This window comes from Brachyhypopomus gauderio, chromosome 2, assembly GCF_052324685.1.
Source record: "Brachyhypopomus gauderio isolate BG-103 chromosome 2, BGAUD_0.2, whole genome shotgun sequence".
Lineage (NCBI taxonomy): Eukaryota > Metazoa > Chordata > Actinopteri > Gymnotiformes > Hypopomidae > Brachyhypopomus > Brachyhypopomus gauderio.
In genome coordinates this window covers 40,102,042-40,114,052 of record NC_135212.1, presented here as the reverse complement: position 1 = coordinate 40,114,052, position 12,011 = coordinate 40,102,042, and the positions used below count along the sequence as shown (strand labels likewise).

General features: G+C 46.4%; 2 protein-coding genes across 7 annotated transcripts in view; both read right to left on the bottom strand.

Annotated features, from left to right (window-relative positions):
* The window catches only part of prkcbb (protein kinase C, beta b), a 117,245-nt gene extending 116,690 nt beyond the window's left edge, over positions 1 to 555 (bottom strand). The window contains 1 exon segment of the mRNA XM_076995982.1: positions 232 to 555. Within this exon segment, the coding sequence (XP_076852097.1) occupies positions 232 to 407 (176 nt within the window). The 5' untranslated portion in view covers positions 408 to 555.
* Positions 556 to 4,849: 4,294 nt separating this feature from the next.
* Positions 4,850 to 11,477, bottom strand: smarce1 (SWI/SNF related BAF chromatin remodeling complex subunit E1). Of its 6 annotated transcripts, none has more exons than XM_076995952.1 (11): positions 11,360 to 11,476; positions 10,074 to 10,126; positions 9,633 to 9,676; positions 8,992 to 9,096; positions 8,113 to 8,205; positions 7,373 to 7,504; positions 7,108 to 7,279; positions 6,613 to 6,785; positions 6,277 to 6,378; positions 5,842 to 6,070; positions 4,850 to 5,723 (listed from the first exon to the last, which is right to left on the bottom strand). In XM_076995952.1, exons 2-11 carry the CDS (start codon positions 10,078 to 10,080, stop codon positions 5,503 to 5,505), a joined length of 1,278 nt encoding a protein of 425 aa, XP_076852067.1. In that variant the 5' UTR covers positions 10,081 to 10,126; positions 11,360 to 11,476; the 3' UTR covers positions 4,850 to 5,502. The 6 variants fall into 6 exon arrangements, with proteins under 6 accessions (XP_076852067.1, XP_076852068.1, XP_076852071.1 ...); XM_076995953.1 differs by having other exon boundaries at positions 8,998 to 9,096; positions 11,360 to 11,474; XM_076995956.1 differs by having other exon boundaries at positions 8,125 to 8,205; positions 11,360 to 11,471.
* Between the last annotated feature and the right edge of the window lie 534 nt (positions 11,478 to 12,011).

Here is a 12,011-nt window from a genome sequence, read left to right as displayed (position 1 = left end):
AGTGTAAATCGTTACGGGTCCGTTATCGCTCTCAGTTATACAGTGCAAGTTTCCTGTTCGCAGTGACTCGCCCAGATTAGAACAAGCAGAGTAAAGCGACAGATCGGCTACTCCGACCATAGATGTTGCCTTTATTCTGGGTGAGCAGCAAGTAGTCCACCTGTCTTTCAAAACGACAGCTTGGTCCTTTCATCGAGGAGAAGCGCGTTTCCGCGCTAATGTGTTGCTTACCAGATGAAGTCCGTGCAGTGGCTACAAAAGGTCGGCTGCTTGAAGAAACGAGCGATGAATTTGTGGTTTTTCACTTCATGCACGTTCTTCTGTCTCAGTGCGCCCTGCCGCGCGAAGCCTCGCATCGGCGCGCTCCTCTCCTCTCCATCGCTGTTTGATTGCGCCGGATCAGCCATTTTGAACGCGGAAGTATTAAAAGTTATTTTTTGGAGTGTATGTTTTTGTGATAGTTTTTGAGACCGTTTGGTTATAATGTACTCCTCCTAACAGGGTTAAACACACCGCCGCGACGTCGAGTTCCTCTCTCCGCCTAAGTTCCTTCCTTACGCACCGGTACATTGAACGGGCAGGCACGGAGGCGCGCGCACTCCGCTCTGACGCGATGCGCTCAAACTCCTCCCTCTCCTTTACCTTTGGCCACCGTCGGTCAAGCTCCGTCCTCCTACCTGTAGCTTTTGCAGATTGTACATTTAAAGTCGTTTTCTGCAGTTTGGAATTATAACTAGCGTGGCTATTTTTGTTTGTTTGGTTTTGTTTACACGGCACACGACCGCACGTGGGTCGTCACGATTTCTTATGTGAAAACACTGTTACGGAAAAGCGTTTATCCTTCATCATCAGTGGGCATTTTGCATTGGATTCTTTGTGCGTGCACAGCTTTGTACTTCATTTCCATTCTCCAGTCTCTGGGTTTCTCGTTTCTGATCCCCAGACCCCGCTCGGCGCTGTGTGCTCCCTTCTCGGCGCTCTTGGTGTTCAGGAGGATGTGCACGAGCCTTTCTCCGTACAGATACGTGTAGTGATCACAAGTTCACACAACGGAGAAAACCGTCTGTCTGAGGCGACTGAATAAAGGTGATCATCTCAGTTTGGAGCTGTTGCAGAGTACAGCTGGATTAGTGTATGAATTCTAAATCTTTCTGTGCCTTGTTACATAAATGTTTGTCCAGAGCCGTTTCGTTGGCTGCTGAGTACAATCGTTTTGTTCCCGTCCTGTGATGCACAAACAAGTAGGAGGCAAGAGGACCACTAACGGTAACACACACGTACAGCAACTTACAGTCTACAGTACATTACAAAGCACACACACACACCAACACTGCACACATTACAGTACACGAACAGTGACATACACTGTAACACACACTCAGTAACATACTGTCTACACGCAGTCCACAGCACACACATGTATAACACATTACAACACACAGTGACAAGTGCTCTAGAAAACACATGCATGCACACAACACTGCAGAATACATACAAATCCACACCTACTACAGGGCACAAAACACATCACCACCTAGGTGACACCTCTACGCTCTCTCTCAGCACAGAGGAAAACGTCTTCTTAACTTTTACACACTGCTAGAATTGTGCCATACAGAGTGTACTGGTGAAGTAGATGAACCTGTGCATGTTAACAGGTCAAAAGGCTAAGTGATGTTAAAAGTAGTCGAGTACATGATTAAAAAAAAGCTGGAGATACACAGCGTGTGTGTTTGACCAGTTGTGCAGGCGTTTAAGAACCTTTTAGTGCCGTTAGTTCTCTGTGCTGAAAGCACATGCAAAACTGAGCTAACGTAGGTTAAAGCACTAAAGGCCTGATGTGCTGGTGCACTGTTTAAAGATGGGGGGTCTTTGTTTCATTTAGATCAGTTTTGATGTGCGTGTGTTCTCCTGTCATCTCCGCTGACTTATTTCGCCCTGTCATGGTTAGCAACTTTTATTGCCACATCTCATTCTTTGGCAACATGCTGCATATATGGGAGGAACCTTTAAGTGCTTCAGCAAGGTTGAGGTGTGACCTTTTAGGGCAAACACAGCTTTGATGGGCAGCCCCAGTGAGAAGCCTTCCTGTGTTACCACAAAAAGCCTGACAACCCTGGGGCTGTAACTTAAAGGATTTGATATATAATCTATCATACCTGCAGATTTTACTTAAGCAGTCACATATTTGGTTTATATTTTGTTCTTGTAGCCTTGAGAGATGTGAAAGGCCTCCCACAGAGAGAGGCGAGTGGGGCAAATGGGCATTACAGACCCTCACCCACACCCCGTTCAGCTGTAGAGGGAGAAACTACAGACCCCCACCCACCCCACTCCGCAGAGGGGCATTACTACTACCCCCACGTTCACCACGTTAGAGGGAGAATCTACAGACACCTCCAGCAGTCAGGTGCCTCGGTGCATCTTTTACATTAACAACGGATAATGGTTTTAATAATATTTGATGTATTTATTTTTAGCTGCTGTTCGCTTAGCAGTCGTCAAACAATCGAGATTTCAGCAAAAATGGAAACACTGCCTCCAGCTGTCCAAAGATATGGTTGACAATGAACTGTATCCATCACAAAACAATATAAAAATGCCAGTATAAAATGCCGCTTAAGTCAAATATTAAGACACACGTTAAACTGTGGCATTCTTATTCCTATCTGCCAGAGCCGGAGTGGATAATCGGGAGGATTCCCGATGGGCCGGCTCATGTCAATCTCTAGTTTGGGCCGATTGGGAGGGAAAAATAATTTTGGGCCGGATTTGGACATGAAACTCCCGGGCTGAAAATGTGTCCCACTTCGGCCCTGCTATCTGCCCACTGACTGGTTTTGAATTTAGCAGATTTATTCTTCGTCAGCGTCGCTTGGATTACGACTGGCTGCATTCAAAACTCTGGCCTCTGAACTACGCCTCTCTACGCATCATTCGGTTCGGCACAAAACGTAAAACAACCAAACACAGTGTTGTTGCTATGGAAATGCTCTGTTTGATAAATAAATATGTAAATCACGAAAATGTAAACGAAGTCTTGAGAAGGATGCACGCGACCAGAAGACCTTGAAACAAACCCGCGCGCGCAGATACTCACGACCACGCAACAGTTTTTCCCCCCTTTCAGCAAAGACCTTATAGGACACATCACGTCAGACTAAAGCCAACAGCTGAAAAAGTGACTGAGGATATAAACGCAAAGGTGCAGAACATTTATCTGGGTGTCACGCTAACGACCCCACACATTTAGCAGACACGGATTCATCCAAAACAACCCGTGTTGGTAACGTGTGGTAACAGTGCTTCCAAGCTTTCATTTGTATGTGCGCGTGCTTGCTTAGTTTTTTTTTTTTTTTTTTTTTTGCAGACGCCGAGACCCAAACCCAATTTCTGAAAGTACGTCTCCTTTTGTCAAAACTTGATTTTTCCAGTAGATGAAATAAAAATTAACCGGAATGTAGTAGTGCAGCTGTGGGGAAATTGTGCTTTAAAAGAAAGATCAGCATTTCTGAGTGTACATGAATATTTCATTAAAGTATTTCTGTAGCGCACCTGAGATAACAGGTAGCGCGAGGAGCTGCCGCAACCAAAGGCTGCCTCGCGCGCGCACTTACACATTCATGCTGATAAATATGCAAGTCGTTCTGAGTAAGAGGGCCTGGGAAACGCTGTAAATGGATGTACATTAATGCGCCGCGTGCCCTAAAGTCATATTACGTGAATGCTACTACCCTATTTACCTTGTGTTGGCATACTAAATCATTAAAAAGACGAGGATATAACAATCTATGGTGGGAATATTTTTTCCGAATTGTGAGCTATGCAAAGCCAAATAAACTGGTAGTGATCCGTCTCGCGCCTTTCACCATCCATTTACATCAGACCACGCTCGAGCTGTCGCGACAACCGAGGAGCCAAACGTAACATTTCAGCAGCTTGCGAAATGGCGTACTTCAAACCTATACGAGACACGAAAGCAGTACGTCAGAACAGCGATGTAGCGAAGAGCCGAGCTATTTATGTACGCCAATTCTACGCAGTTTAGGCGCAAACCAGGTGGCATCTGTGCGCAAATAGCACCCGCCTACTGACTGGGCGCGCGCGCTTTGCAATCACGCATGAGCCTGTGCGTCGTGAGGAAAACGGGGTCTTCGGTGAGAATGGCAGAGCGGTTTCGCTTTAGTGTAGTACCAACCTTTCTATTTATACCTGGAGTGGTTCATGTACTTTGAAAATAACCATTGCAACGACATCGCAGAAAACGTTCATGAGTAACGTTTTCGCAGAAAAAGTTCGTGGTTATGTATTTCGTCCAAAACAGAGGTTCTTTTCTAACTCAGAGCTAGGGTTAGGATTTAGGGTTAGGGTTTATTATTTTAAATTACTTTTTTAAAACCAAATTACCAAGGTCTGTGCCTGCTGCGATGGAAGAAACTATCAGGTTTAAACTGGTGTTCTTACCGCCCTCTTGCGGTAACCCTTAGATTACACTGCATGATTTCCTGCGAAGGAGGTAACGACTACCTGAATTTCAATCACTTGTATATAAATTAGCGTAAAAAATCCACTTTGTAGCTTTAACCCTAACCAGGTCTTACAGCACAATATATAAATGGGTTTACTATTAACAGCAGATGGTGCTTTAACTGGACAAACTGGAACATTTTAAAGGGTTATAATACTGAGTTATCATACTTGTACCTCAAGTTGTCTAAACATATTTACTCGGAGATGATGCAATGTATTATTTAAACAGATCTGCTGACCAGACTCAGTCAGTGTCAGTAGTGAAACTCCATTTACTAACTATAAGCCTATTTGGAACAACAAATGGATGCTGCAGATATTTCAAAACAGACATAGAAATCACTTTATTGGGTAATACAGTTTAACAATACAAAATCACCATAGGTCATGAGAACCTACTGTAATGTTCCGTCAGACTACCAACGGTTCACCGCGCATCACGGCTAACCTGCTGTGATACATAACTGAACAGATGATATGGACGAAGGACCATTAGGAAATGAAATAAAAAAAAAAAATAAAAATAAAAAATAAAAAAAAAGAGGAAAGAACTAGGCAGAAACCCACTAACACCTCACATTCTACTTGTAGCTAACGTCATGTTAAAGAAAGAGGCAAGAAACATTAATGCAAAATAAACTGCGGCCAGTACTGCAGGGAGGAAGAGGGATCAGTCCCAAGAGAGCCTTCACTCTCCTCCATGAAGCCCAGCCTTGGTGGACGGGGTGAGGACCGTTCACCAGATTAGGGGCCAAATACAATTTTCTCTTCACATCCTGAAGAGCCGCACTACAGCAGGGGGTGGTGAGCGCTGCAATCATCTGCAGGATTCATTTAATAAAAGACCTGCCCACTACACATCTGCACAGTAATGATGGCTGTGATAAAGAAAGAGGAGGGCTTGCCTGGACTCATTTTGTGTTGGGACAAGATGGGGAGGGGCGGAGCAAGGAAAGAGGGCGTGGCTCCGTGTTACTGGGGCGGGGCTGGAGGTCGTTCCTCTGACGCAGGGTCAGAGGGTGGAGCTTCAGCAGGGGGTCCCGTGCTGCTCTCCGAAGGGGCGGTACTGTCGCTCGTTCCCTCATCTGTAGCGCCCTCTGCTGGCTCGATGGATGCTGGCTTGTCTGCAGCCGCCACTGAAGGCCTCTCCTCAGACTCCTGCGTCCCTTCAGACGCTTCAGTGGGAGCCTCGTCTGCAGTATGGGAACGGGAGAGAGAAAATGGTGGAAGGGAAAGTGAGATTTGCTCAAACACTACATATGCTTTACATATGTGTTTCCTGCCCAAAACCCCCCTGGTGGGACTACTGACCGGTCTCCATAGGACTGGGTTTATCCTGCTGATCTTTTGGTTCAGAGGTGGTGCTGTTGTCAGGATGGGCGGAGCCACTGGACCCCTGCTCCTCCTCCTGAGCCGCTCGCTCCGCCTGCTCCGCAGCCTCCCGCTCACGCTCCTCCGCCCGCCGCCGTGCAGACTCCTCAGCCGCGGCCATCTCAGCCGTCAACTTCTCCATGTCCACCTCCACCTTCAGACCGCAGAGCTACAACACACACACAAAGGTATGTAACTTCAGCAATAAGGTCATACATGTACTCGTTTGTCATTCGAGTCATGGAACAAGCCAAAGCAGAATGACTTACGTTTACACAGTGACCACATGTGCTGCTATTAAACAGTTTGTACCCAAACCCCCCAAGCAAACGCTGCTCTCCGCCATGAGCAGTGTCGAACCACAGCTCCTCCTACCCGCTTCAGTTCATTATTGAAGGACTCTGTGGACTCCAGGAACCTCCTCTTCTTCTCCTGATGTCTGTCCTCGATCTGAAGCAGCTCTGCCTCCAGTTTCCTCTGGAAAACAACACAGGCATGATACAACCAATCAAAAGGCCTCATAGGCATCATGCAGAAAGAACTGTGTGCACACAACGCACTGATAGACCGCATCATTTCTGAGCTCCTATTTATGGGCCACATGTTTAGTATTTTAAATAAAGCACCTTTTGAAATAATTCAATGCACTAATTGGCAACACGGCTGATTAACGCATACATGTCAGCCCCGTGGGGGGAGGGGTGGGTGTACCTGATGCACCATGAGGGACTGGACCTGCCGTTTGAGGACCTGCATACGTGCAGTGGTCACCACGGAGCGCACGTCTGGAACCACCACCTCGCTCAGGATATCACTGATCAGTCGGTGGTTCCTCTGGAAACGAGCGGCTGCTGTGTGCTTCATGGAGAAGCCGTCGTCATAGTCTACACACAGAGCAGCCCATCAGTACACACAGCCAGTCTAAAAACAGACCATCGACTACAGAGATAAGCCCACAGACACATTTCAGAAAGGTGGAGTGGATCCTCTCCAACATTTTGCAGCAAGGTTTTCCTAAATGTAGGGTCCACCCAGCTATGATTAATCCAAGGTTACGCTCAGAAGACACAGAGAGAGAGAAAAAACAACCTTGGGTAACAAGTTTCTACACAACCAATATATACTTGTGAACTGTGAAAATCTCTAGAAAAGACTGTGTCTGTATTCTAAGGGTGCTAAGAGCATCCGTGGGTGTGTACACCTCACCGTCAGGGTCTTCAGCAGGTTGGATGCTCATGTAGGGTTCGCCTTTGTCCAGCCGAGACTGCCTCTGTCTGCTCTCCTCCTCCAGAGCAGCCTCCGCACGGTTCTTAGCGTTTACGTAGGCCAGATAGGCTGGAGAGTTGTGGTAGGCCTTCAGAGAATCATTATATTCAATCTGGGGAGAAGGACAAACAGCAGAGGGGTCAGGGAGCAGAAGTTAATGAACACCATCATCTTTCCAGGAGGCTTCCCCTCTCCCCTCACTGACCTTCTCAGCTTCGTACTCATTTAGGTAATCCTGTTTCTCCTCGTCAGTGAGGTCCCTCCACATGCCACCGATGATCTTCCCAATCTCCCATAGCTTCAGATCCGGGTTGGAGGCTTTGACTTGGTCCCAAACCTAAGACAGGAAACCGAGTCAGACACTGGAGAAGCCTGCCAGTGTGGGGAAGAAGTACCCGAGCTGGAGAGGACAGGTCCTCGGCCAGAGAGGAGAGACATGCTGACCACAGCCAGGACGCTGGGCAGGACCGCAGCAAACACAAGCCCGCTTACCAAATACTGCATGATCAGCTTACTGAAGGGACTGGTGTGTGTTTTCCCTTACTATGGGAGGCATTTCCCTGCACACACACTGTAACGCAAAGATCATTTCAAAATGGAGGAGTGCCCATCACTTTAAATAGTGACTATAATAATTCAGACCATATTAACATTAGTTCTTTTTGACCAGCCTACTACCTATATTTCCATTTAATGTATTAAATCCACCATCATTATAGAAAGGGCACGGGAAGACTAAATCAATTTATATTTTGATTAAGCACCAGCTTAAGTGGTGCACTTTCAGTCTGTGGCCATCCAGGAAGGCTGTTTAATGGGTGCTGGAAGACCGTACCACCTACCGGTGGGGAGTGGGGTGAGTTCCCGACGGCTCTCAACCTGATCCGGCTGCGAGACCGAGTCTCTCAGAACAAGCAGCAAAAGCAGACACCGTGGGTGTCTTACCTTCCTGCTTACCTTCCGGCTATACCGCATGTAGGGCATCAGAGGCTTGTCAGGCGGTTTCGGGGGCTTGGGAACAGTGATCCCTGAAGAGTTCTGGGAGAGAGAGGAGCAGAGGTGCCCAAGCTGTTGGTTAGTGGGCAACCAGACGGATATGCAGCACAAGGGGGGAAGGGGGGAGGGGCACAGCAATGGAGGATTATGGGTAGGGAGAGGCACAAGGAAATCACACAACTGAAAATGAGGACAGCATGATCTGATTGGATGAAAGGATATATCTAACAGACCAAACCCAGGAGAGAGGGAGCGTTTTCTTTTCCAACACGCACATCCATGCATAGTTTTAATACATTTCAAAGACAAATAGGCTGTCTTTGGTTTGTGGTATTCTACGTGGCCAAAGTGAACATGCAGAACAGGACACCAGCCAACAGCGGAGAATGCTTAACATCTAAGCCGAGCCTCAAGCTCCGCCCTGCTGCCCGACACTGGAATGAAGAGCCATGCGCGCCCATGGGCATCAGCACTCGTGCAGTATGAGGTGACAGGATGATTGATAGGGGGAGTTCTTATGGTAACCAAATCACTCAGAGTACAGAGCCAATAGCCTTTGAACTGTGGGGGGAGGGGGAGTGACGGATTTACAGAAGTGTGAAAGGATAATGGAAGCAACTAGTGCTACCAGTGACACGAACCCTTCCTCTACCCAAAAGATCCTTCTCCAACCTACGAAAGCAATCTACTGAATAAAACAGTGAACGTTTTATTATATTGTGAATTGGTGTCCGAGCAGCTAGCATGGCAGGTTTGGCTTTAGCGTGATCTGGTGTGGGATTCTCTCTCCTCTGCTGGGGCTACGGCCCTGATGGCCATCGGTCCTACCATTACCCTGCTGCTCCCGCCGGAGTTCCCTCCCAGCCTGTAGTTGTTGTAGGCCAGATGGCTGTATGGGTTGTACCCCACAAACCCAGGGGTGGTGGGCATTTGCTGATGGAGACAAATGAGACAAAACACGAATGAGAAATGACACAAACAAGGGAGGAAGGGGCAAACAAATAAAGGGAAAAAAAATGAAAAGGACAATCTTGCTTCTTTTTTATGATTTGCATAAAACATGCAAAAAGCAGCAACCTCTGATAGCAGCACAAACTTGGACTGTCCTACATCCATTTGTAGTGAAGCCAAAGGACACTGTGGGTGCACAGGGAAAGGGGTGGGGGGTATGGGGGGGTGTCGGCCCTGGGCAAACTCGATGAGATGGTAAAAGGCTGAAAGCCTCAAAGCTTAGAGCATAGACCACAGCACAGGACTGCTAGAAAAGACACGCCAAGTTCTTCAGATCTTGCTTAGACATCCAATGAAGGCTGAAAATTGGAATATTCTCAAATTAAGTTCCAACCACCCCGTGGAACGCGTCCGCCACCCTCCTGCAACCCTCTCCACAAGCTTCTGGGTGTCTTAAGGTTTGGGCGAAGGAGGGGAAGGGGAATTTATGAATGACCAACATGTTGTGGAATACTTACTGTTGTGGGGGCTGGGGCAGGGGGAGGAGCATAGGAAGGCCGTTCTGCATGAGAAAGAAGGGGAGAATTTAATTGGTTGCAATGAGCAGAGTTGCAGAATGACCCGCTTGGCTTTGTCCAAGTGGCAGCACTAAAGCCTACTTATTCGTCACATGTGCTTCAGTTCAAAGTGACTTTCCTATAATGGCCATCACAAATGTAAACACATTATTCCCCAAATGACTCGGTTCTAGTGTGTGCGCCCCATTTATGATATGTCACAACTGACATTGGGATCAACAGGAAAGAGTGCAAGATTCATATACAGGGATGTTAATATTTTAGATACTAATTTCAGTCAAATGCCACATTTACATGTAAACCCACTATGTTTGATACAGATGGGGGCCTCGTATGGGATATAAACATAGTGGTCAAATCACAGTTGAAATGTGTCCTTACTTGACATCTTGTTTGTAGGATTGAGGGTATCAGGCTAACCCCATCATTTGGTTCTGCAATAGGGTAAAGATTTATTAGACGAATAGGCATGCTTTCGGTCACTGACGGTGAACATAATCACTCACACGCTGGCAAGCAACCGTATGGTGGTTTGGGACAAAAAATAAACCCGTATGAACAGCAACAGTAGTTCATATCCGAAAATCAATGTCACGCTCACTCGTCAGCTGTATAGTAACTAACCTACGTGATCACTCACGTTGGCCAACATACTAGCAAGCTAGCTAGTGAGCTATATAAGAATTTAGTCAAGTTAGCCAACTAGTTAGCTAAATACCAATAGACCATTGGTAAATAAGATGGATAGGAGTTGTAAACTCAAATTATATATATATTTTTAAACGTCAGCTAGCTACCGTTAACAAAACACGGCACCATCCGAAGCGGTTGGCTAGCTAACAAACAGCCTAGCTTTGCTTTAGCTATTGCTAACTAGCTAAAATTTGAGGCCTTCGAGTGTGGCCGAGATTAGCCAGCGAGCTAAACAATTTAACCAGCTTGTACGCTAGCAAGATTTTTAAAAAGCACACACACACACACACACACACACACACAATATATATATATATATATATATATATATATATATATATATACACACACACACACACAAAAGACAGCAAATGAGCCGTAGCTAGAGTATGTAGCCCATACAACAACCCCGGCCACTGTATGCATCAGTGAAATGGCGACCGTGTGCGGACACTGGTGAGGGTGGACCGGGCTGAACGCTCGCACGCCAACAATGAATGGAGGTTCATGATGGAGACACACGGACGTGGCCGGCTGGGCGCCTCGCGTTAGCTGCCGCTACCTGATTAACACCTCCACTTACAAGAAGCGCGACGCGCACACTGTTGTGGCTTCACCGTATAAAACACGCACCGTGATTTGAAGCAAGAAACGCCAACGGTAGCCAATTAGCATGGCGGCTAAGCTGGTAGGATAATGCAGTTACCCGGTGGTTGGACTGCAGGGCAGCCGCTAGCTCGTTGGCTAACCGGGACTTCCCGCTGGCTAGCTACCAGCACAGGCTAGTTAGCTGTTAGCTCACTCGACCCCTTATAAAGGCGGGCAAGTAAACGAACATTACTGAGCAAAAAAACACCAAAAAGGAGTCGTCATCGCGAGCTGGTTTTCTTGGCATACAGCAAAAAAAAGCAAATGATCGTTTTAAAATAAATATACACGACCAGCGGCTGGAAAAATTAGGCTTAAATACTCACCCCAGACTTCTTTGTTACCTCAGCGATGCGCCACCGGCGTCTGACAGGTTAGTGATTCCGACTACGATGTGGAGCTCCTCACTGCCCCCTACTGCACGGACGTGGCAACTACACGATGTCACTGAACGCGTCTAGCAACGCTTGCCAAGATCCAAAGCTGGATTAACTAAACACCAGCTTAATGCTAATATGTATCATAATATAACATAATTATTGCGTATATCTTTATTATAGATAGCTATAGATTATAAATGAAAGATAAACATTTCTAATTTCATTATGTGTATTTCGCCTAACCTTAGCTAGCCAGTCTGATTAGCTATGTCGTCCCTAAATCATTATTAAATTGTATACACTGACGCAGGGTTGCCAACTACACACCCATTTGACTGTCTTCACACGCAATACATGCGATTTCTCACGCTGAATAAAGTCTAGTTGATTTATCTCCGATCTACATCTATGATTCAATGAGTTACTATTAAATGGAAACCACTGGTGATCGATCGCTTTAGGCGCAGAGAGGAAAACATATAAACATATATACATGTAATATATATATATGCTAAACAAAACTTTTGTGATTTTGAAAAGTTGGCAACCCTGTTGACGCATAGCTACCGGTTTGACAGCATCGACGTCACTTCAAGAT

Bases quoted from the DNA above. Each gene is read 5' to 3' on its own strand.
- smarce1 (XM_076995952.1), bottom strand. The intron at 6,379-6,612 runs GTACACCCACCC...GTTGTTTTCCAG, and splicing joins AGTCCCTCATGGTGCATCAG to AGGAAACTGGAGGCAGAGCT. The intron at 5,724-5,841 runs GTCAGTAGTCCC...CCCATACTGCAG, and splicing joins ACCCAGTCCTATGGAGACCG to ACGAGGCTCCCACTGAAGCG.